The sequence below is a fragment of the Anolis carolinensis genome, chromosome 5 (genome assembly GCF_035594765.1).
Source record: "Anolis carolinensis isolate JA03-04 chromosome 5, rAnoCar3.1.pri, whole genome shotgun sequence".
NCBI lineage: Eukaryota > Metazoa > Chordata > Lepidosauria > Squamata > Dactyloidae > Anolis > Anolis carolinensis.
In genome coordinates this window covers 85,659,481-85,685,554 of record NC_085845.1, presented here as the reverse complement: position 1 = coordinate 85,685,554, position 26,074 = coordinate 85,659,481, and the positions used below count along the sequence as shown (strand labels likewise).

Genomic DNA, 26,074 nt, shown 5'->3' with positions numbered 1-26,074 from the left:
CAAATTTCTAATAAGTTTGTAAAAGCGAAGGGAATGCAAGTCCCTCTGGCAAGGTAGGAAATAAAAACTGTAAAGCAAGGGAAGGCAGTTAACCGTTATAACAGAAAAGAATTTGAGATGTCTGCCAAGTTAGTTGACATGAGTGGAATAATCGGCGAGTGCATAGATGGCTCCTCCAAACCCATCTAGAAAATGAATCTAGTTAACATTTCAGGATAGATACAGATCTGGCTAGGGATCAGAGACAGTTTTGGAACTAGACTGCAGGAGTGTGCCCCTATTGTTTCTACTGGACTCTTAGCTGTTTTTGATGCTATCAACCATAGTATCCTTCTAGGTGGCCTGGCTGAGATGGGACTTAGATGCACTGTTTTACAGAGGCCCCTTTCCTCCCTGGAGGGGCAAATCAAAGAGCGTTGTGATTATGTGTTGTCGAAGGCTTTCATGGCCGGGATCACAGGGTTGTTGTATGTCTTTCGGGCTGTGTAGCCATGTTACAGAAGTATTCTCTCCTGACGTTTCGCCCACATCTATGGCAGGCATCCACAGAGGTTGTGAGGTATGGAAGCTCCATACCTCACAACCTCTGAGGCTGCCTGCCATAGATGTGGGCGAAACATCAGGAGATAATACTTCTGTAACATGGCCACACAGCCCGAAAGACATACAACAGCGTTGTGATTGTTTGTTGACCTCTGTTAACCCTCAAGGATTCTGTTTTTCCCCCATACTTTTTAACATGTACATGAAACTGCTGAGTTTGTGTGAATTTGGGGTCTTGTACCTTCATCACTCTGCACCTAACACTCAGCTGTACAACTCCTCTCCATCCTAGCCCAAGGCAGTTATCTTGGTTCTAAACTGGTACCTGTCAGCAGAAATGGATTGCATGAGGCTAAGCAGGTTTAAACTATTTCAGACAAGAAAGAGGCACTCCTGGTTAGTTGAAAGTCTTATCAGGGAATGGGGATTTAGCCAGTATTGATTGTGGTCATAGTTTTGCAATTGAATGCACTCCTGAACTCAACTTTGAGCCTGGAAGGCCAGGTCTCGGCTGTGACAATTATGTCTTATGCATTAGCTGTGCCCATTTCTTGAGATGTCAGACCTGGTTAGGGTGATACATGGCTTAGACATCTCATTTAGATTACTGTTAACACAACTCCCTTGTTGCCACTGGCAATCTGTTTCTTTCCAGGCACAATTCAAAATGCTGATTGTACCCTGCTAACTATTAACAATGGAAATAACTTAGATTCTAAACTAGGAATGCTAGTTTACTGGTTGAATGTTTTAACTACCTATGTTTCTCCCTCTTTAAGGTTGGTATTAAAGTCTACATTGCCACAATCACTCAATATCAGTTCAGTTTAAACATATGCATAAGATTTAGCAATGTTATGTTCCTCCAAATATTTCCTGCTGGTGCTTCACTGAGATGAGTCAAAATGTACTAACATCTACCAATAAAATCTTTTTTGTCAAACCATTCCGGGAAAGTAAAAAAATACCTAGGTAGGGAAAAGGTCCAATATCACTATGTGAATTCAGCTATTTCCTCTCCAGGCCATATGAATCAAAAGGATGAAAAAGGAAAACATATTAAAGCTGAGACAGAAAATGGCACAGTTAATCTCAAAAGTCAGACCTGGTTCCAGTCTGTGAAGCTGAAAACTGTACGATAGAGCCTCACCTCCATGAATCAAGGAGCAACAAATCCTGTCGGCGAATTATGTTGATACCACTTTGAAGTGAATGTGTGGATTTTTACCCAATGTTTGTTTACAAATACACTAATTCATACTATGTTACTTATGATGACTTTTTGATTTCAAACTACTTCATGTGCAGAAATCATGAAAAACAATGATTCCCAAATTTTGTTCATCATAATTCTAAATGGTGAAACATTTAACAAATCTGTAAACTGAAACAAAAAAAATCCATAAACCATTTGTCAACTTTTTAGCCAGTGTACATTATTCAAAATAACTCTTGATCAAATGCAGTAATTGGAAAGTGTTTAATTAAAATGTAAAGTCTGCTTTTCCTTCAATTCATTTTACCTCAGGCACTGACAAAATAAATTCTAAATACATTTATGTATTCCAGCCTTTGTCCTTTTAGATTTTCTTTACTTGTTTTGTGTCAAACGCTCATACTCTCTCTTTATATATTCAAGATATGTTTTAATTGGAAAAGAAATAAGAATTCAGTTTGTATTTAGTCTTTCTCAAACTATATGACAAGAATTCCAAGCATATAGAGAACAGATACTTCAGGAGACATAAAGTCCAGTTGCCAAGCATAATGGAGACATGCGTTTTAAAATCCCTGAGGTTGATTTTAAAGTTGTAACTCCTGAAGACAGCCGTACAGATATTTTGAAATGAAAATGTTTTGAGCATTTTCAAGAAGAAAATAATCTCTTTTAACATCCTGTCTCTTTTTTCCATAGAAACAGATAAGCCTAAAATTTCTAAACCTTTTCTTCTAAATGCGTTAACCTGTCTACATGCAGTGTGTTTAAGGAGCATTTGAAAAAAATTGTTCTCCTAATGTATAAAGTTATACTTTCATCTGATTTTCTTGTTATTTAAGATGCAGAGTATCATAGCTCTGGAATGAATATGCAAATAATAAAGTCAGGCTTGCACCGCACATTAATTCACCCATAGAATATATGGCACAATACACCACATCAGAGAGCAGGAACAAACAATGTGCGCCACATCAATGTACATTTTGTAGACCGTTTTGATATTAAGACAGTGTAAGTAAACAACCAAATTAAAAGCATATGTGTATGCATGCACCCGCATGACTAGAATCAGTTCCTATTTTGATCTAGGAGAAAAGTTGTCATTCGAGGTCTGAGGTTCTATGACCTCTTATCTAGAAATAAAGCAGGTTTTTTGAGTAAAGCTCGACCTACTACTAAAAATGGGTTAAGATGTAAAGATGCTAATTTGGAGTCCTACTTTCAAGCCAGCATTCACTTATACAATATCCACAAACCTCTTAAAAGCACCAGTCAATATCATCATCTCTTTCTTTCAGTGCCAAGTCTTCCAGGGCTTAAAAAAATGGTTTTGTACTGAACTCCAACAAAAATTTTCGTCACTTCAAATGTATTACTTACATTTTTAATCATGGCAAATTGTATATATCCAAAGTAAATGTGTAGTTTAACTAGTTGCATTAGGTAGGATAGTATAAATGTTGGCAACTGTCACAAATGATTGGTGATTGCAGATTTTTGAATACCAGTAGTAGTTTATTTTCATTTCTTTTGAGGATAGGATGAGTTAGCAAATGATATAATTATTTTCCAAATTGCAGAGGGGCAGCAAGAATTCTTACAATGTTGCGTAGAACAAGTCTTGAAAGACAACCAGGATAGAAAAAGCACACCTTAATCGCAAAAATTAAGCCATGGACAGAAACGAGAATATTGATTCTCTCCTCACCCAAACATTAAAATCTAGGCGATAAAGCATTGCTTATAGCAAGATTTAATGCTACCTTCATTGTGAATGGCTTACAAAATATTACAAAGAAGGTCCAATGGCTAAATGCATTTGTGCTCTGTTTTCACCTTTAAATAGGTAAAGATTTCCCCTCGACATTAAGTCTAGTCGATTCTGACTCTGGGGGATGGCACTCATCTCCATTTCTAAGCAGAAGAGTCGGCATTGTCCGTAGTTGCCTCCTAGGTCATGTGGCTGGCATGACTGTATGGAGTGCCGTTACCTTCCCGCCAAAGTGGTACCTATTGATCTACTCACATTTGCATGTTTTCGAACTGCTAGGTTGGCAGAAGCTGGGGCTAACAACGGGATCTCACCCTGTCCCGCGGATCTGAACCGCCAACCTTCCGGTCAGCAAGTTCTGCAGCTTAGCAATTTAACCCGCTGCGCTGCCACAGCCCCAGTTTTCACCTTACATTATATAAAAATTGACTGCACAATAAGTTCTGTTGCAAACTGGGAGTTTTTTTCTGACAAGATATATATATATGGCACTGTTTGCCATTATCCATACTGAATGCTGGCCTTTGAGGTGTATGCTTTTTTCAGGGATGTGAAAACTCTCTTGACACCTGGTTGCGTGTGCTCTAAACATTCTCTTTTCTGCTGAATTTCTGGTAAATTTGACTGGCATCTATATGGGAGTGCCTATATCTAAGTAACATATTTGTGCTTCTAATCATGCAGTTTTTTGTTTTTGTTTTTTGTACAGAGTTTTAAATATTACAAATTTGAAAAAAGGAGATAACTTATCAATTTCTTATTGATCTTCTGCAGAAAATCTCCAAAATCTCAAGTTTCAATACATAATACAAAGGCACAATGCAACAGGCTATATCTCAGCGGCTCTGGGCTAAACAAATAGAAAACTTGCCTGGAAACATTATATATGTTGTACTGAGCTTCTTTACATATGAAAAATAGTACATGAACATAATAAATAAGTATAAATAATGCATTCTTATCCTGATAAACTTTCCATTAAAAAGACAACAGAAAATAGCTTGCAGAGTAAAAGGGATTGGCACATTAACATCTATCTGAATGTGAAGACACACAATCCAGAGAACATTCTGTATTTATTGGCACTGTTTATGGATGGGGAACTTCCTTTGTACCTCACAGTGCTGTAACTCACATTTTCACTCAGCACCCAAAATATTCACATAGAAAACATTTTCATACTCTATAAAGCCAATAGTACCTCTCACCCCGTAAAGATTTCAGGGGATACATCTTTCAACTGTTATTCATTTCCTCTTTCTTCTATCTGCTTAAGAATATAGGATTTCTGTTCAAACCCAGAAAGTATTTATGAGCCATTTTCTCCTCACTCCTGGGCACATTTTAGTTTTAATAGTTGAAATACTAGAAAAACATTGTGTTTTTAATGCTTCAAATGTACTGGCATCTAAAAAATCTCACCATATTAAGAAGCTGAATACTGTGTTAATACTGTGACCTCACAACCTCTGAAGATGCCTGCCACAGATGTGGGTGAAACATCAGGAGAGAATGCTTCTGGAACATGGCCCGGAAAACTCACAGCAACCCATTGTGTTAATAGTTTCATAATAATAAAGACATCAATTGGAAACTCCATGTATGTTGCATTGAGCTTTACTGCACATACAAAGTAAGATATATGCCATAAATAAATACAAACATTTAAATGTTAACAAATATTTATATTGCTGTTACAGATAAGTGAAACAAATTAGCATACATATAAAATATTGCTATGTAATTGTTAAATAATATTACTTGCTGAAGAAGAACTAAACGAATGGCATAACTTATACTATATTGATTTTGGGGGGAAATGTTAATAATATTGCCAGGAAGACTTCTAAAAGCTATCCAATTAATACAGCTCTAAAGGCATCTAAATTTATTCTAATAAGAGAAGAGGGTTTTTTTAAAAAAATATTATAATCATTTGCTTTTTAATTTGTATACACATTGCTTGGTTTCTCATCTTCCCCTGAAATCTCTATTGTGGGGATTGGAATGGGTTCAGAACTGCTTTTTACATGAAGTTTTGGGATGGAGTGTTTGGAGGCCTCTGAGATTTTTTCTCCTGAAGACTCTGCTGCAGAGGGCCTGGGACTCTCCAAGAGCTTTTTCTCTGGAGGTGACGTTATGCTGCGATCAGGCGATGAGGGACTCTGTCGTCGACCTTTCCTGTGTTTCTTGAAGCTGGATGAATCAGCATTGATATGACTAAACCACAGTGGCGGGTCATCATCATTGTATTCATATTTTTGCAGTTTTGTGGATAATTTTAGAACTGCTTGTCTGAAATAAACATGCATGATATTGATACATAATTCAACAATGTGAAAGACACAGCTTGTGCAAAGAATAAGCAAGATATCAAATACATTGTAAGGTTTGAAATCTGCAATTTGTCACCTATCTCAGCTCTTTGCTTACTATATACCACTATATAATGGAATAGTCACACGTATCTTAACTAATCACCGTGGATATCTTATAAGGAGTAACTGCAAGGACAAGACATGGGGTTTAATGTGTGTATGCAATTAAAATGTGTATTTTTATATAAAAATAATGCTGAGAAATCCCAAGAACCCCAGAATAATAAGAGGATGGATGTAGGGGAGATGTACTCCGCCCTGCCATGAAGACTAAGAGTACATCTACACTGTAAAATTAATGCAATTCGACCCCCATTTTAACTGCCACAACTCAATCCTATGGAATCCTGGGAGTTGTAGTTTGACAAGGTATTTCACACTCTGTCAAAGAGTGGTAGTACTTCACCAAACTACATCTCTTCTGATTCCACAGCATTGAGACAAGGCAGCTTGTGTCAAACTGTACTGATTCTATAGTGTGGAATAGATGCACCCTGAAATGGTCTTCCTAAAGGGAAGCCTCATTAGTGCCCAAGGGGTATTTTCTTTGACATACAAGCTGCCCTTTGGGGGTTTTATTATTATTGTGACTTCGGCAAGAAGAGAAGAAAGTTAAACCTCTTCTGCACTTGCACCCTAATAACAACTGCATGCTGACACAATCCTCATACATTTTCATGGCAGGTATTGAAGGGGGCATCGCAATTGAGCCGCTTCAATATTTAGATGTTCTTGATTTAATATATCTCTATTTTTGTCAAATAAGCTGGTCATTTGTCTGGTTAGACATATGGGGCCATGCTTGATGCCAGTTGGGTTTCCTGGATCATTGTCACAGTGATTATCTACTTTTGTATAAATTATTCAAAGCACTGCAGTGATTGTAAGCAGAAGGAGGAGATGTTGTGTATGCTCAGCTGACTAACTGGAGAACAACAGTTAACAGGTAAGCAGAGTAGGCTGACCCAAAGCAAAGTGCTCGGTGAATTGTAATATGGTAGCTACAGAAGAATAGTTTTAAAGAAAGGAAGCTAGATGTGCCAAAAGTCTTGAAAGGAGTAGCACTGAAGTTAATGTTAAAATTTAGAGGGTTATACAGCTTGCACAGATTTAGAGGTACACTCCTGGACCTGTTAATAACACTATGTAACAAAATTTGAAAACTTTTCTGTTCCTAGTTTGAAAGTGTTGTTTCCTATTTAATTGTGTGGTTGTTATACTAAAGAAATTTTGTTTTTGTGGTTGTCACAAACTATGTTGAATTGGTTGAGAGTCTATGATATATTTATTGAAAAACTAGAGCAAAATGTGCTGCAGGAGGTCCCACAAAAACAATATTTTTGTAGTTTAATAAACCAATTAGGAAATAATACTTGCAACTGGAACAAAAATTGTGCTGCATAGTGTAATCATAGATCAAGAAAAAAATCTCAGAAGCATTGTTATTCCTGTGTGCAAGCCACTTCATTACATTGTCTACACAGAAGATGAGATGTGAAGAAAGTGCCTGGTGTATGTAGCATAGTCTTTGCTCTCTATGGAATCATTTAAACTTGCTTATGTTACTTGTGAACAGAAAAGCAGCTAGAGTTAGTAACAGAATTACAATCCAACAGAAAGGATGAGGAGATGGCTAGTGATCATAGCACTGCTTGTGCTGCATGAAGACTGAGAACTATGGCCTTTTGAACATATGTAGTTCATGAAGGGCAGGGGTTCTCAACTGTGGGTCCCCAGGTGTTTTGGCCTACAACTCCCAATTTATCAGCTGTTAGGATTTCTGGGAGTTGAAGGCCAAAACATCTGGGGACCCACAGGTTGAGAACCACTGATGTAGGGGCAGGTTTCGGAGTGCCAGCTTGTTTCTGAACAGAGCTATGTGCAGATAGAGACTATATACAGTATATGTGATGCACAAAGAACAAGATGAGCTTTATATTATTTGTTGTTCTTTTGAAATTAATGGGGTTGATGTAAGTCAACAGGACACTTGAAGGCACATAATGTTTTAGTCCATAAAATACTTGCCTCCATTTCTTTCCATTCCAAAGCAGAACTTTGTTTCTCCTATTTTCTGTTTCTATTACAGGTTATCGTTGGGAACAATAAGCGATGGAAAAGCCTATCTATACTGTCTTTGCAAAATTATGGTCTGCGGACTACTTTTGGTCCACAAGTCGTCAGCTTTCTTTCCAGGAAAGAAAGAAACTGTTGCAGGCAGTGGTCAAAAACATGATTTACTTATTTATTTCGTGTCAAAAGCATTACATAATAAATAAGTTTAAAAGTGATAAAATAAAGGAATCACAAACAGCTAAATAGTTTTGGACCAAAAGCGGGCAACAGCAATCGCATTGTCCGTAGCTTTAAACAACTCCTCCTCCGTGCATGAGGCAGGGCATTGTGGGCAAAACATGATGCTGATCCCTGACACATTAGATGCTTTAGAACAGCCATGGGCAAACTTCATCCCTTTGTACTTTAACTCCCACAACAACAACAACAACAACGACAACAATAATAATAATAATAATTTTATTTTTATACTCCACCCCATCTCCCCAAAGGGACTCGGGGCGGCTTACATGGGGCCTTGCCCGATAAAACAATCACAATCCCTAACAGCTGGTAAGATGGCTGGGATTTCTGGGAGTTGAAGTCCAAAACCCCCAAAGGGCTGAAGTTTGCCCATGCCTGGTCTAGAAACTGAGCTTACCTGGTAATGCCTTTGCAGTACAGCATCTTAAGAATTCGGAGTTGCGGACAACCTTTCCACAGAAATTTGATTGCTTTATCAGTGATGTTTGGACAGCCCGAGATATCCAGGTAGTGAAGAAAAGTGCAGCCCGCAGCCACAAATTGAATACCTACATCACTTATCTGTAAATCAAGTGAAAGAAATAAATCACTGAAAAATGAAGAGAGTGTTTGAGACTACTAAAAGAAGGGAATTTTTAATCAGTTTGTAAAGTATTTAAATAATTTGAACATGAAAACTGTGTAACTAATATCGCCTTCAAAAACAAATGCTTTATACGGTGTAAGGACTTCAGTAATATGTAATTAAAGCACATGCTGTGCCATATGTGTTTTCTGTTTTTAAGGAACAAAGGAGAAGAAGCTTCTAGCCCTCTAAGAGTGTTATTCAAGAAGGCTTTGGATGCAGTGACATCCTCCACTGGTGTAGAGCAGTTTTTCTGCAGGACATATGTCCTGGAAGTTTCAGTTATCCCTCTGGAAACTGGTGGGCATTAATCTAGCACTAGTATTAGGGCCTCAAATGGAACATTTCAAGTAAGAAGGGGCTAACTCTGAATCTGTTGAATGAAAAACTCTTTCATCCATTGAGAAGCCCTACAGCTATGCCAGCCTGGAGGTGGTATTCCCTATTGTGCATTCAATCACATGAAAAAATCTATGGAGAAATCAAACCACCACCATCCATCCACCCACACATACAATTACAACTCTGGCTGTCAGGAACCGGCAAAGCTTTGGGAATGCAGAAGATCCATAACTTTCCTCCCAGCATTTCATCCTACATACTCTTGCTCTTTATGATTATGATAAGACAGGTTATACAGATCCTGTATATAATGTGCACATCTGCTTTCTCCCAATCAATTGCAGAGCTTTGAATTTTCCAGGAATATTTTGACTGCAGAAACATGGCCCATTTTTTCCCCAAATGTTGCCATTCCCAACTTTTCATATTACAGTAGAGTCTCACTTATCCAACATAAACGGGCCGGCAGAATGTTGGATAAGTGAATATGTTGGATAATAAGGAAAAGCCTATTAAACATCAAATTAGGTTATGATTTTACAAATGAAGCACCAAAACATCATGTTAGACAACAAATTTGGCAGAAAAAGTAGTTCTATACACAGGAATGCTATGTAGTAATTACTGTATTTATGAATTTAGCACCAAAATATCATGATATATTGAAAACATTGACTCCAAAAATGTGTTGGATAATCCAGAATGTTGGATAAGCAAGTGTTGGATAAGTGAGACTCTACTGTACTTTTAAAGATTATTTCGAACCATCCTTATCCAGTTGAAATCTGTTTCATTTGTAACATGTTACTATTCAGGCTGGACATGTAAACAGACTTCTATTTCTGAAAATACAGATAATCAAAAGTGGTAATTCGATTTAGTCTCGTATCTAATAAATCTGCATCAGCTTTGGTAAATATTGAAAATCAAGAGTCATAAGACAATTGGGTGTAGTAAAAGATTGACTGGGATGTTTAAGGTGACAGAATTGGGAATGGTAGGCCCCTTCTAATCTGCCATATAAAATCCATATTATCTGATTTAAACTGGATTATATGGCAGTGTGAACTCATATAATCCAGTTCAAAGCAAAGAATGTAGATTATCTGCTTTGATAATCCGGATTATACGAATATAGTCTGTTGGTTTAAATGTTTTATTGGTATGGAATTTTTTTTAGTAATGTTACTATATGACTCTACCTCCCTTTTAATTATTTACTATTGATATTTTTATATGGAAATACTAGGTCAGGTATCTTCTTGCCAATAATGCATTAATTCTACTGAAGTAAAAATGTTCCTCTAAGGCCCCTTCTACACTGCCATATAATCCAGTATTTCAAATAGATAATCAACATTATCTGCTTTGAACTGGATTATCAGAGTATACACTGCCATATAATCCAGTTCTTATCAGATAATCTGGATTTTATATGGCAGTGTAGAAGGGCCCTAAGAAGAACCTACATGTTTTATGCTTGTTGTGAGCTGCAAACGTTTAGTTTAAAATATAAATTGCAGTCAAAGCGGGATTGATCACAACCAGGAGGAAAGGTTGATTAAAACTTCTATCCCAAAAACAAGGATCCAGATTCAGATCTGACCTAGACACAAAATTTGTTGGGATCACCTGTAGTTTGGTCCCTAGTTAGTCTATTTGGAAGTCATTTTTCAAATCCCTGTTTTAATTTAAATTTATATAAATCAAATTAGAATACTTCAGATGAACAGGTTGGATAGAATCCTGGAAAGATTCATTCAATGATACATTGGTAAGCACTGCCCCACCTCCAATGTGTTAGCATTAAAAAAAAAACACTAACAATGACCATTAGGGAATCTTCCACATTCCACATTCTAACACTATTTTGTCTGGCTTCTTTCATACATACCTTGGTACAACCAGCCATACTAAGAGTTGTAATCTTACGGCAATTGAACGTTAAATTTTTTAACGCATGATTTGACAGCTGATGGCAGAAAGAAAAGTCTATGTAGTCCAGTCTTTTCACATCAACACAGAATCTCTGGAACACAGGTTACAAAGATCCAAAATACATTTTAATTACTTATCCAGTGGGTTTCAACTTATTGTTCTACAATGTATTAACACTGAAACAACTGCTAATCCTCTCCAATCAATGAAGATATAGAATCTATTTTCTCTTTTATTCAAAAGGCAAAATTATTATGAATTAAATTTCTAGTTAATGGCTACCATCCTAAATAATAAACTTGCTCTATCAATTCTGCACACTCAATTCTATATCTTCTAATAGTATTCCCAGAAAAATCAATTTCCTCTTAAGACATATTTACAGATCATTTTTTAAAGTTACAACCAGAAATAAAATATCTCACATTAGGCATCTGTTGCTTTGTACAATTTGCACACAAGTGCTACATTAAGGTAGCAATGGATTCCAGGAGTTACAGATTAGGGCCAGCCTTGAACATTAGACAGAGATACATATCTGCCACAAGCAAAGTGCTTCCATAGCTTGACACATAGTTTGACACACACACACTGTTCTGAAAACCCTTTAAACTGCCTTGCTGCTCTCAATAGTAGTTGGGAAGATGCTACCTCCATCACCACACTAAAGTTTAGTTTCAGCTGACAGTCTCTAGACCAGTGGTTCTGAACCTGGGGTCCCCATTTGTTTTTGGATTACAACTCCCAGAAAACCCAGCCAGTTTACCAGCTGTTAGGATTTTTGGGAGTTGAAGGCCAAAAACATCTGGGGACCCCAGGTTGAGAACCACTGCTCTAGACTGTATGTCAGTGGTTCTCAACCTGGGGTCCCCAGATGTTTTTGGCTTTCAAGTCCCAGAAATCTTAACAGCTGGTAAACTAAATGGGATTTCTGGGAGTTGTAGGCCAAAAACATCTGGGGACCCCAGGTTGAGAACCGCTGCTGTATGTAATGACAGAATCACATCATCTTGCCCAAGGAAGCAAAATGACTAGGGGCTAATCCTGTACCGATTGTGATTCACAATTGAACCTCTCCATTCAATCCCAAGTGACAGAAGCCTTCATATGGAGTCTTCTCTATTGTCAAAACCAGTATCTCAACCTATGCCTGCAAGCACATAAACGGTAGACCAGTTTCCTCCCAAACTTGGTATAACCTTTCACTCATGAAAGGATGAAAACAGGAACATTTACTACCTTTTGCTTCCAGCCATTTGCCTAGGGTATGGTATATTATTGATTTTGAAATGTATGTATGTTTCTCTTTAATTAGTCAAAAACTATTCAAATGTGTTATGACAAAAGCAAATTTAAAATTATATAAAGAAATATGCTTGTAAATTACACTACAGTAACATAATAAAAATAAATTGTACACTAGGATTTATATTAGGGTGCAGAACAAAATCTTAATCCACCAACAACTAAGGAACAGGATCTAGAAAAAGGATGGCTATCACCAGATAGAAAGCTTCAGAAAATGTACAGCCTGAGATTCTGTATCAGAGGCAATACTTCATAACTTTCCAATGTGGTAGCTTCATAACTTTCCAATGTGGTAGACAAGACATACAAACTTTATGTTGTTGTTTATTCATTCAGTCGCTTCCGACTCTTCTGAGAGAGTGATTTGCCCAAAGGCATCAGTGGGTTTCTAATGGCTGAATTATGGAAGAGTCATAATCCAAAATCCAGCCACTACACCATGATGGCCCACAACTCATAGACCAATTCACTATTCGTTCAAGTTCAGATCTGTTGATTATCCACATTCCTTATACCCACTATGAGATCATGTAATCAGATTGCAATAGAAAAACGATGCAGTATCTGTTTATCATTATTAATAGATCATTATGTTCTTTCTGCTTTAAGTACTCAAAATAGTAGAACATCTGATGGAATTAATAAGTGCACATTATAATAGTGCTGGCAAAGCAGCAAAATGGATTATTTTCTCTCTTGCTTCCTTTCTCCCCCTTCTTCTCTCTTGCTTTATCCTCTAAAATACTTTGACAACAAATACTGTCTGTAGTTAATGAATGTGCATGTGCTGTTTGAAGAATAAGCAACATCACTGAACTTATCCCATATATTTGCTATTATAGGTTTAGTATTCCTTATCCAAAATGTTTGGAATCAAAAGTACTGGGGATTTTGGAATTTTTTTGTCTTTATTTTGGAATGCATCTAGTATATCCTGCATTTGTGTGAGCAGCTGGAAAGAGACTTGAGGAGCTATGAAATGACATGGATCCAAGTGTAGTTCTTGATGTGAATCCATGCCTTTTGCCATTTCAGAGTCTTGCCTCTCTCTCCAGCTGCACATCAATCTCCAGCCTTGCATATCACTCATTAGCTACTTGTTTTGTGTAGGAGATGAAAGGCTGGAGTGAGACTAAGGCCCCTTCTACACTGCCATGTAATCCAGATTATCAAAGCAGATAATCTGGATTTTATATGTCAGTGTAGAAGGGGCCTGAGAGACTGCGGATATAGGAGATCTCCAGGGAAACCACCAGTCACCCACATCTGCAAACAATTATTATTGTTATTTTATTATGACACAGCAAACAAGATAGATATGCTGGATTTCATATCACAAAATCACAAGTCGAACACTTCCCAAGTGTCTAGGACTGTGTGATGTATTTTCGGATGATGCGTGCAGCTCCCAGTAGGGTGGCCTTTTGCAGCTGGCAGATCGTAATTTTGTCAATGTCTATTGTTTCCAAATGCCAGCTAAGATCTTTTGGCACGGCACCCAGTGTGCCCATCACCACCGGGACCACCTGCACTGGTTTCTGCCAGAGTCTTTGAAGTTCAATCTTGAGGTCCTGATAGCGGCTGAGTTTTTCCTGTTGTTTTTCGTCAATGCGACTGTCACCTGGGATGGCGACATCAATGATCCAAACCTTGTTCTTTTCCACAACTGTGATGTCTGGTGTGTTGTGTTCCAGAACTTTGTCAGTCTGGATTCGGAAGTCCCACAGTATTTTTGCGTGCTCATTTTCCATTACTTTTGCAGGTTTGTGATCCCACCAGTTCTTTGCTGCTAGCAGGTGGTACTTGAGGCATAAGTTCCAATGAATCATTTGGGCCACATAGTTGTGCCTCTGTTTGTAGTCTGTCTGTGCAATTTTCTTACAGCAGCTGAGGATATGATCAATGGTTTCGTCGGTTTCCTTGCACAGTCTGCATTTTGGGTCATCAGCTGATTTTTCAATCTTGGCCTTAATTGCATTTGTTCTGATGGCTTGCTCCTGGGCTGCAAGGATCAGGCCTTCTGTCTCCTTCTTCAGGGTCCCATTCGTGAGCCAGAGCCAGGTCTTTTCCTTATCAGCTTTTCCTTCAATTTTGTCAAGGAACTTTCCATGCAATGTTTTGTTGTGCCAGCTGTCAGCTCTAGTTTGTAGTGTGGCTTTCTTGTACTGGTTTTTTGTTTGCTGTGCTTTGAGGGGTTTCTGATTGTTATTATTATTATTATGTTTATTGATACCCCACTTTCTTCCTCCACCAGGAGACTCAAAGCGACTCATAAGGAGAAGTGTTGCAGCAGCTACCTCAAAAGCAGAGGCAGGTGACTGATGGCAAAAAAGTTTCAGATTTTGGAGCACTTCAGATTTCAGATCAGGGAGGATGCTCAACCTACAATATCATGGCTTTGTCACAAACTGTTCATGTACTAGTCTTTGGACTTTGTGGATTTTACATGAATATTGCCCATGTCAAAAAATGTGTGGCAATGCAGCATGGGAAGGAAGTAGGCTAGTCTGTTGCACTGCAGGTCATCTTACATGTCTTGAACAGTAGAGGTATTAATATCTTTCAGTGCAGAAACAATATTTCCAGATCTTGAAAACAGTCTAGTTTGCCACGCAATTTGGGATGTTATAGAATCTATTAGTAAGTACATTGTTAAACATTTTACACTCTGCCTTTCCTTATGAGAACTTTCAAAGTAGAGTGTTGGGTCAACTTTATCATTTGCTATTATTTTGAATAACTTGCCAGATCAATCAAGATCAATTTTCTTACTACTAAAAATCTTTCCAGACATGAGTGAAAATTATTTTGCCGTTTGGAGGCAACCAAAAGAGAGAGGCCATTTGAGTTTTTATAACTATTGTCAAGAAACAAGTTTATACCACTCCTTTCAGTGAATTATTGATACCTTTTCACAGGGAAATGCAGTATTACAAGCACAATGCTAAACAGTAAGTGTAATCAATGAAAGAGATTTCAACTTAAATTTAAATGCCCTGTGGAAACTAATCAAATTAACTTTTCTCTAAGCTGTATATAATTACTGTTCTGTGCTCTCAGCATCCAGAAAAATATTACTATTCATAGATATACATCCACAAACATATCAAGTGGTTAAGAAAAAATAATAACGTCCAAGACTTAATATTATATATGAAATACCAAAGTTATAATGAATCATTTGGAAAATGGGGAAAAAGCCACTAGACTTTGTAAGCTCCATATTTTAAAGAACAACATAGTTCTGTGTTTTAAATAACATTTATAAATCATATTGTGTAACTTTTGTGGCAATAAATAAATTAGCAGCATCACAGTTCTAATAAATTATAGATGCTAAATATAACACTGAATAGTTAAAATGATGCTAAATGTGTTGATGAAGTCTTTCATGGCCGGAATGACTGGACTGCTGTGAGTTTTCTGGGCTGTATGGCCATGTTTCGAAAGGACATTTTGCCCACATCTATGGCAGGCATCCTCAGAGGTTGTGAGGTCAGTTGGAAACTAGGCAAGTGGGGATTATATATCTGTGAAAAGCCCAGGGTGGGAGAAAGACTTCTTGTCTGTTTAAGACAAGTGTGAATGTTGCAATTGGCCAGCTTGATTAGCATTGAATAGACTGGCAGCTTCAAAGCCTGGCTGTTTCCTGCCTGGGAGGAATCCTTTGTTGGGATGTGTTAGCTGGCCCTGATTGTTTCTTGTCTGTAATTCCCGTTTTCTCAGTATTGTTCTTTATTTGCTGTCCTGATTTTAGAGTTTTTTTGAATACTACTACTATTAAAGGAAATATGAAGGAAAAAGGAAGAAACTGGTGAAATAACAGTGAATGTTGTTCCCACCATCTTTTCCATGTTGTCTATGGTCCCTGTATAAAATCCACATTGAACTGGAATATATGGCAGTGTGGACTCAGATAACACAATTCAAAGCAGATATTTGTGGATTATCTGCCTAGGTATTCTGGGTTATGTGGCTGTATGGAAGAGCCATAAGAAGCATAGAAAATGTTGGAAATAGCACTGAGTAATACTGCTCTTTAGTGACTTAAAAGAGACATAGTTATCATTAAGGTTCATGGGTGTGATGAAACAATATTCTAATAATATTGCAGTAATGGCCTAAATATCCTAAAAGCAAACATCCCTGTCTGATCCTGAAAGCTAAACACGGTCTTGGTTAGTATTTGGATGCGAAGCCACCAATAAATCCCAAGTGCTGTAAGCCGTATTTCAAATGAAGAAACTGGAAAATCCACCTCTTGAATATTCCTTGCCTTAGAAAACCTTTTGAAATTAATGGGGTTGACATAAGTCAACAGAACATTTGAAGGCACATAATACACATTGCAAGATTGGGGGTTTGAAAAGAACTGCCTGCTTGAAACTTCCTATCTTGCCATTGTTGAGTAGAAAGCATCTTGGTAAAATGAGAAGCTGGGTAAGAACCCATCCAATTACACCTTATGGAATGGTGTGAAGGGGAGCCTATAGTAGAAAGGGCTATTAACCGAAGGCTTGTCTGTTAAAGAGTAACATAGAGCAGGAGTTAGAAGAAGAACAAATAAGATCAAAACAGGGTTTTAAGAACCAAGTATGTAGCAAGAGTTCATGATTGATTTAATTGTTAAATCTACTGGTTCTGTTTTTAATTTAAGAATGATCATGCTGCACAGTACATAACACACTGATCAACACAGCCAACTATCCAGAATAGCAGCCGCCTGGAAATCTGAACTCAGAGAGAAGTCCGACAGGAAAAAGACAAGGCAGGTGACTTGAGCCCAAGGGTTTGAACTTAGATAGGGGTTCCATCACAGCCTTCAACGATTAATTCAAATATAAAATAATGTATCTAATAAGCTCTTTGCAAAGGAAACTAAAGTCAGGTAAATGTTTGGCTCCTGGAACATCTCACCTCTCAGGGAAGTGAAGTGCATGAATTTAAGGAATAGGCTCATAAACCTAACAGGAAGATAGACATTTTTCCATCTGCTCCCAATCATGCTCTGGAAGGCTGGAAAATTCCCTGCAGCAGCTCTTTGGAAGATATGGAGAAAAGCAGAATGTCTCTGTTAACCCTCTTTTCTGTTATAAAGTCCCAAGTTTCTGTTACTCATTTAAGAAAGACAATTCTCTCTACATGCTGCTTTTGATATAAATGTAAAGAGATGGCAATTCCAATCATGGATAGCAAAGGTTAATCTAATTTAGCCCTTTGAAAAGCATGGTGATTTTTCATTTATGAAAAGTGGATTAAAACTAAATATATATTTTTTGTGTTAACCTTTGTATAACCTATTGCTCTTGGGACCAGTATGCCTCTCCCTTGAGGAGTAACTGAAATAGAAAAACCAATAGTTTGTGCATATCTCCTGAACACATTTTTAACCACCTTGAACATCTTTTAGGTAGAAAGGTGAAGGATAAAGATCTTGGAGTCCTCGTGGACAAGTTAAACATGAGTCAACATTGCAATGCGGCAGCTAAAAAAGCCAATGGGATTTTGGTCTGCATAAATTGGAGTATAGTGTCTAGATTAAGGGAAGTCATGCTACCCCTCCCACACCTGGAATACTGTGTCCAATCCTGGGCACTGCAATTGAAGGGAGATATTGACAAGCTGGAATGTGTCCAGAGGGCGTCTAAAATGATCAAAGGTCTGGAGAACAAGCCCTATGAGGAAGGACTTAAAGAGCTGGGCATGTTTAGACTGCAGAAGAGAAGGCTGAGAGGAGATATAATGACCATGTATAAATATGTGAGGGGAAATCATAGGAAGGAGGAAGCAAGCTTGTTTTCTGCTGCCCTGGAGACTAGGGCGCAGAACAACGGCTACAAACTACAGGAAAGTAGATTCCATCTGAACATTAGGAAGAACTTCCTAACTATGAAAGCTTTTCAGCAGTGGAACTCTCTGCCTTGGAGTGTGTGGGAGGCTCCTTCTTTGGGAGTTTTTAAGCAGAGGCTGGATGGCCATCTGTTGGGGGTCCTTTGAGTGCGATTTTCCTGCTTTTTGGCACGGGGTTGACTGGATGGCCCACGAGGTCTCTTCCAACTCTATGATTCTATGATTCTATAAAGTTCATAAACAAAAGGAATCATTCTCAATATAATACCAGAGAGTGGTCAACATTCATGGTAGAAAGAAGAGAATTTGGAAAATTTCAGATTTTTAATCTAGGTGCAATCTATCTGTGGTGCTAGAAAAGAAGAATAATTCTGTTCAGCACAATAATCATATTATTTCCTTCTTGTTAACCAGAGTACTGGCAGTTGGATTCAGTTTGTGCAAAAGATAATTTTCACACTTCATGTAGGGAAGTGATTTAAACTTATTATATCAAACAATGAGATATTTTCTTAAGACATTTTTATCCACTTCAGGGAATTGACTATACAGAAAGAAAGTGAAGTAATTTTTTTAGCTCTACACAAATTCTGTAAATGTTTTTCTGGATTTCTCCATAAAAGTCCAGAGAGCTTACTATAAATTAGAGAAGATATCTGAAGTCATATACTGTTGCTCTTAAAATTACATCATACTCAACATGGGAGCATACTGGAAACTCCATTAGTACTAATTCTTCATGGAATAAATTATTCCAGCAAATGATTGCTATGCATCACCATATGCTTGAAAGAGAAAGCAGCAAAATTAAATCCTGCTCTGTGTATCTGTAGACCCTGAAGTAACATATATATCTGTAGAGTGATGAATGCTAGGGTTTCATGATGGAAAACAGTATGTCATAACATGGTTAATGTTTTCTATTTTGCAACTGTTTTGCTTCTGCTGCATAGTGTAATGATCACTGGTAGTGAGCCAGATTTCTCCCGAATATAGATTTCACTTCAAAATATAGATTTTAATACATCAACTATTTTGTTTCTAACACAATTAGTACATTTCTTCTAGAAGAACAACTTTCGCTACTTACATCCATTTTCCCTTTCCTGAAATCAAGGTTTTGTAAAAGTTTCCCTCTGTTCTGAAGTGGCAACATCATTCCTGACTTTGACAACTGTTTCAGCTTCCCTTGAAATTTCCATTGACTTTTCCCCAGAAATCTATTCTCACTCTTATATTTTTATTTTGCATATTATTTGGCATTTATTCAGCATTCTATTTATTAAGATCAAATCATAGGGCATGGTTTTTAATGCAGAGCAGAATGATCTGTGTCCACAATTAATTTTCTGTTCAAAGTTATGTCTCCAGGCATTTATCTTATTACTATCCTATTGGGATTGCTATGCCAAAAACATATCCTTTTTAAAACAAACTCCCCTACAAGGGAAGGGCAAACTGCCAGTGGCTGTAATTTCACATTCAAGCTAAAGTTTAAATTATTGTGCTGAATTTCATCTCTTCCCACATTTCACAATTAGTATGCTACTGTAACTTTACCCACAGTTGTATTCATAATCTGAAGTTGGAATATCACTCTGGTTGCCATTATATGTTAAGAGAAAAGATGTGGTTTAGCAAATAAAGCAGCTGAAAAGGAACTGTGTAAGAACAGCATGAACTTACTCTAGAAGTTTGTCCATTGTAGTGATGGAGGGAGGAGCTTCCTGCCTGACTGCTCAGCTTTGGAAAGTTCCCAGATTGGTCTATGCATAGATGCAAACCTCATATGTGTTGTGTACAGAAATCCTCCAGTTCAGAGCTCGGCTTCCCATAAATGCACTACAAATTTCTATGCCGTGAACTATTAGGTATATAAATATACAAGTAGAGTCTCACTTATCCAATGTTCTGGATTATCCAACGCATTTTTGGAGTCCATGTTTTCAATATATTGTGATATTTTGGGACTAAATTCATAAATACAGTAATTACTACATAGCATTACTGCGTATTGAACTATTTTTTCTGCCAAATTTGTTGTCTAACATGATGTTTTGGTGCTTAATTTGTAAAATCATAACCTAATTTGATGTTTAATAGGCTTTTCCTTAATGCCTCCTTATTATCCAACATATTCGCTTATCCAACATTCTGCCGGCCCATTTATGTTGGATAAGTGAGACTCTACTGTATATATAATGAGTAAAAACTCATATTTTACCTTAATTCCTCCATCAGAAATATGCTGACATTCTGATATAATAATCTCCTTCAATTTCGACAGTCTGCCAAGAGTATCCAAAGCCTATAAATAGTAGATTAGACAAATACTAGGTTGTAGTTGTTGAATCACTAATATAGCACAACGATTATTTGATAGAATGTATTTTTTCCTCTTTTAGAATTAATCTCTGCTGTAAGATTTTTTTAATAGAAGGAAGAATTTATATGCTTTGTATATAATTAAATGTAATTATCCAGGTCCTATACTGAAGATAGTTGGTATAAGCATATATCTATGCTAATTTTATTGTCTCATATAAGAATGAATAATCTGAAAGCTGTTTTAATTGCTCTGACCAAAATTTACAAGCATTTTTGTATATTTTTCCAATGATTTTTCACACTTTGGGACTTTACCCAACAGTTTTTCTTCTGATTAGATGCAAAATGCAACTTTAAAAACTTTGATTGATTCTGCTGGCTAGAAGAAAAAAACCAATATTTTTACTCAGATTTAGGGATGACAACTCACATGTTTGTCAGTTTTTAGAAGCATTTTTTTCTCACTGAGAACAAGAAAATGTGGAAAAGAAATTTACATTCCTAACATATATTCCATTTAGGATTAATTGGTGATTATGCTAAAGTAATTTTTCTACTCTATATGTAGAATGTGGAATCAAAATTTTCAATGGTATGCAATAAATATTTGCAATTTGAATATTGTATATACAGTTCTTGTTGTTTTATTACAATACTTTAAGAACTATAGATAGCACAGATTCCTATGTCCATTTGTTTTCACCTGATCTGTGACATCAATTCCGGAAATATTAATGTAAGCCAATGAAGGCATCATGATCAGTGCCTCAATCCCAGAATCAGTTACAGCACGGCAATGACATAGATTCAGATAGATCAGACTGTGGCACCTAAGGAAGACAAAAAAATGTTTTTGTTCTTATCCTCTGTATGTCATACAGCCTTTGACTTCAATGTTCTGCTGAACTGGCAACTATCCAAAATACGTGTCCCAAAGTCCTCTGATCTTGGAGGCCAAGCAGGATTACACCTGGTTAATACTTGGGGCAGGGAACCACCAAGAAATATCAGCTGTAGGCTATAATTTAGATGAAGGCAATGGCAAACCATCTCTGAGTATTTTCAGCCTAAGCAAACCCTATGAAATTTGTCAGGTCACTATAAATGGTGAATGCCAAGCACATAGGGATTGTGATTATCTTCTGATATTCTGATAACATTTATGAAAAATAATATATAAGTTGATCATTTTAAAAAATGATAATTGATTTTACTGATTAATCCATTCTTTTTAAGAAAGATAATTCAGCATTGTAAAAGTTCTGAGTCAATACTCATAAGAAGGAACTTCGTACAGTGTTGATTTTTACTGTACTTTTTTTTCTGACTACAGAAGACATATAACGGGTTGATATGTCTTCTCTTTCATTGTTGTTATGTGTCTTCAAGTCAATTCTGACTTATGGTACGATAGTATTTTGTGGCAAGATTTATTCACTGGTTTGCACTGGCCTCCTTTAAGCTGAGAGAATGTCACTAACCCTCAGTCATCCAGCAGGTTTCCATAGCTCAGTGAGGATCTGAACTCTCATCTCCCAAAATCACAGTTCAACACTGAAATTACTACACTATGTTGGAACTCAATGCTTTTTTCCTTCAAGAGTTCATAGAAGATAACAAGCCCTGTAAGCACTACTTAGTCCCCATTTTAAATTGACCATTTAATGACATTCAAAGCTAGCTTCAAACTGCTGTGGCAAGACAACAAATGACCACAAAAGTGCACAAAAGCCATTAATATGCTCTCTGGTTTGGGTGATTTAAACTGATTCCACTGAAATTACTTTTTTCAATGCCAGTTTGAAATTGTATTAAATGGTCAATGTAGATGGATTCTCAGACACACAAAGCTACATTTGGGGCCGGGCTGTGGCGCAGGCTGGTAAACAGCTGCTGCAATAAATCACTCTGACCATGAGGTTATGAGTTCGAGGCCAGCCCGTGGTGGGGTGAGCACCCGTCAATTAAAAATAAAATATAGCCCCTGCTCGTTGCTGACCTAGCAACCCGAAAGATAGTTGCATCTATCAAGTAGGAAATAAGGTACCACTTATAAAAAGTGGGGAGGCAAGTTTAACTAATTTACAACGTTGGAATGAGGAAGTGAGGAAGTGCCATCAGAGTGGATGATGAAGCAACTGCTCCCCCCTGTGGCCAGAATCGAACATCCCCTCAGGAGAAGGTTAAATTGCTTCTGCGTATGTCTGTCTGTTGTCTCTGTCTCGGTTCGATGTGTTTATGGGCATTGAATGTTTGCCCTATATGTACTTAATGTGATCCGCCCTGAGTCCCCTTCAGGGTGAGAAGGGCGGAATATAAATACTGTAAATAAATAAATAAATAAATAAACATTTTTTTTGGGGGGGGGAATTCAAATGCAATTTTTGCACTTCTAAATTATTATTATATGGGTACATTGAGGGAAGATGCATAATGTTTTGCCTTTCTTTTATCAATTCTATGTGCCATGTTTATCTATAGGACTACTTAGGTTTGTTTAATACCATAGTCCAGTAGCTTGTAGTATTCAGATTTCAAGTTACTAAAATGACTTTTAATTAAATATGCTTACATATGAGCTATGGGTTCCAGTGATTTCCAGAGCTCAATTACTGTAAATGTCTGGTATATTATGACCAAGGACATATGCATGAAATGGGAAACAGAACAAGTTAGATATCCAATCAAAACTCTGTCAATATTTCTAATTGCTAAGCATAATCAAAATATAACATATTGCAGTATAGTACCTTTGAGCTATTTTGGCAACAGCAATATCACTGACATAGGAACAATGGGATAAGATTAATTCCCTTATTCTTGAGCCTGAATTACCATCAACAAATAACTTTATTCCTGCATCGCTGATTCTAGAAAGTGAACAGAAAATGAATTCTCTCATATTGTGCATAATACCAATAATAAGTTTTAATAATATTATACTTATACTAATACACCATCACCAACCACTGAAATATATATACTGCTAGTTTTATGGTTTTTAATTTGTTTAGTTGCAAAAGTTTACATATCTACAAACTGAATTTGAGATTAGTTACAAATACGTTACATCAGACTGACTGATCTAACCATAATTGATTAGAAGTACGGCTCAATCATTTTAATACCATTTCATTTCAAGAGTTGGTTGCAAGCAAAAACAGCGGCATTCAATATTAAGATAAATTGTGTTTCATTGAGTAGATACCATCTGAATAAAAAATACCTTATGCAATGTGACAAATTCAGTATAATAATATTATCCAGGGCTGCAATAAGCTTGAGAGCAACATCTGTTATTTTCTGGCAGTCAGCCACACAAATATGTTTTATTTTGGGCCAGAATTTGCTTATCACTTTGAAGGTTTGGTCAGTAACACGATTACTCCCTGTTGAAAGAACACAATAGCAGACTAGTCGCACTGATGCAGGATAGAATGCCTTTTCGATAACTGAACAGTATCAGTGAGATACTTCTACTGAAGTAAAAAAAACCCTCTTAAATACAAATGGCCAATTTTTGCAGAAAACACTAACCTTGTATCCTCATTTTAACAAGTTGACATTCAGCAAGTGCTTTAAAAGCTGTGTCAGAAACATGTGGAGACTCATCGAATTCAACAGATACAATTTGTTTGCACTTTTCAGTTAAACCCTTTAATGAAAAAGTGAAATGTTTATATGTATTGCCTCGCATTATTAAAAAAACATTTTATAAAGATAAACACTAGGTTTTCTATCTTATCTAATCCAAATAAACACTAATATTTACAAGTGGCCCCAAATTTGACATATTATGTTATTGTGTTGCTGCAAAAACAGAATATCTTCCATTAAAAATCCACATAGCAGAAACACAATCAAAATTTGCTAAACATAATAGTGTTTCTATTACTTAATGATCTGACAGGAAATATATAGCACTGGAAATCAGCAGAACATATTTTCTGTAAAACTAATTTCTTATGTATAAAAGTATCCTTGAAATAAGTCCCAAAATTGAGCAACCTGCTGCATTTCTATGCTGCATGAAGCAGAAGGATGGAACATCCCATTCCTCCTCTGGTAGTTTGCTCACGTTCCTGCATTATACTTCATGCTTTTCTCTCCATACAATCTGTTTTTGCCCATAACTACAAAACTAGCATTGAGACAAAAAGCTGTACAAAACTGAGAGTTAATTCCTTACTTGAATACACCTGTCTGTCAGAGTGAGCATTTCATTAATTGTCAGATATTGAATCCCACTGCAGCTCTTCGCAATATTCCTGAAGCCTTCCACTGTGATCTGATTTTTGGAAACAAAAAAATGTTTAGAAAACTAGTCATAAGCAGTATAATAGTCCTGTATTTTGGCTGTGTACCTTCAAGTCATTTCTGACATATGCGGACCCTATCGTGGGGATTGGTTCACAGGTATAGTTTCCCTTTGACTTCCTCTAAGGCTGAGAGAGTGTGACTTGCCCAAAGTCCCTGAGTAGGTTTCTATGGCTGTGGAGAGATTCAAACTCTGGTCTCCATGGCTCTCAATGGTCATATGACTCTATTGAAAATGATTACATATTACTCTAATGAAAATGACTACAATTTCTATACTACATGATTAAATATTTCCAATACCTATTTTCTCATATGTTTTCTTTCTAGATGGAATGAAATTATCCCAATTAAAATTAGAATAACTACATGTTGGAACTACTGTATCACCTCCCTGTTTTGAATAAGGCTTAATTTGTAGATAGGAACAGAAAAAACATTCTCTAGTACTATTCACTCACATAGACTTGCTGACTATCAATGTGGCATTAGTGAAGATGTCTGAGTGGCAGGAATCCAAATGAAGGGGTAAACTGTCCAGCTAATAGCATATAGTGAAAGGTTTGGTAACCCACTTGGCCAGGAATGAGATAAGAAAATGAGACTCTTTGAAGAAGATGAAGAGGTCAATATTTCAGTAAGATACATAACAATTCAACTAGATAGCAAAGGCCAAAGAAATGTCCAATGAAGGGACGAATTTTTAAAAGTGATAATGGCAGGTTAAGAACCAGATTTTTATTTTTGTTGAAGATGACAGGACAATTTGCATGTATTCTGGAAAGCAAACTAGGTATTGGTAACTGGAAACTAGTTGTTAAAGAATGGGGAAATAATACTTCCTCAAAGCCAAAGATAGACTGCCAAATCAACCATGGATTTCAGTGGAAAATCAAAGTAGGACATCTAATTGTGACAAGCCTCTTGTGGCAAACTTCAACAATCAGCAGTGAGATCGTAATGTGGCATTGTCATTGAGAAAGATCTAGAGATGGACACAAACATAATTCTGTACCCTTTTCATGATGAAAAAGACGTAACTTGCTGATTGACAACCAATTCTATACACTTGTCGTGATGAAAAAGACGTAACTTTCTGATTAACAACCAAGTGAAGTTTTGACTTCATGAACTAC

At 36.8% G+C, this 26,074-nt stretch overlaps 2 protein-coding genes across 4 annotated transcripts in view; one reads left to right on the top strand and one right to left on the bottom strand.

Annotated features, from left to right (window-relative positions):
• fam185a (family with sequence similarity 185 member A) overlaps positions 1-2,111 on the top strand; it is a 55,747-nt gene extending 53,636 nt beyond the window's left edge. Inside the window, exon 8 of the mRNA XM_062983545.1 lies at positions 1,567-2,111. Within this exon, the coding sequence (XP_062839615.1) occupies positions 1,567-1,685 (119 nt within the window). The 3' untranslated portion in view covers positions 1,686-2,111. The remainder of the gene's footprint in view (positions 1-1,566) is intronic.
• Positions 2,112-4,274: 2,163 nt separating this feature from the next.
• Positions 4,275-26,074, bottom strand: part of fbxl13 (F-box and leucine rich repeat protein 13) — a 61,330-nt gene continuing 39,530 nt past the window's right edge. For 2 of the 3 annotated variants that reach the window (XM_062983537.1, XM_062983539.1), the window contains 9 exons: positions 24,811-24,909; positions 24,159-24,276; positions 23,848-24,010; positions 23,372-23,491; positions 21,325-21,451; positions 20,518-20,601; positions 11,092-11,226; positions 8,628-8,791; positions 4,275-5,828 (listed from right to left, as the gene is read on the bottom strand). In XM_062983537.1, the coding sequence (XP_062839607.1) occupies positions 5,477-5,828; positions 8,628-8,791; positions 11,092-11,226; positions 20,518-20,601; positions 21,325-21,451; positions 23,372-23,491; positions 23,848-24,010; positions 24,159-24,276; positions 24,811-24,909 (1,362 nt within the window). In that variant the 3' untranslated portion in view covers positions 4,275-5,476. The remainder of the gene's footprint in view (positions 5,829-8,627; positions 8,792-11,091; positions 11,227-20,517; positions 20,602-21,324; positions 21,452-23,371; positions 23,492-23,847; positions 24,011-24,158; positions 24,277-24,810; positions 24,910-26,074) is intronic. The other variant, XM_062983538.1, reaches the window with a different exon arrangement.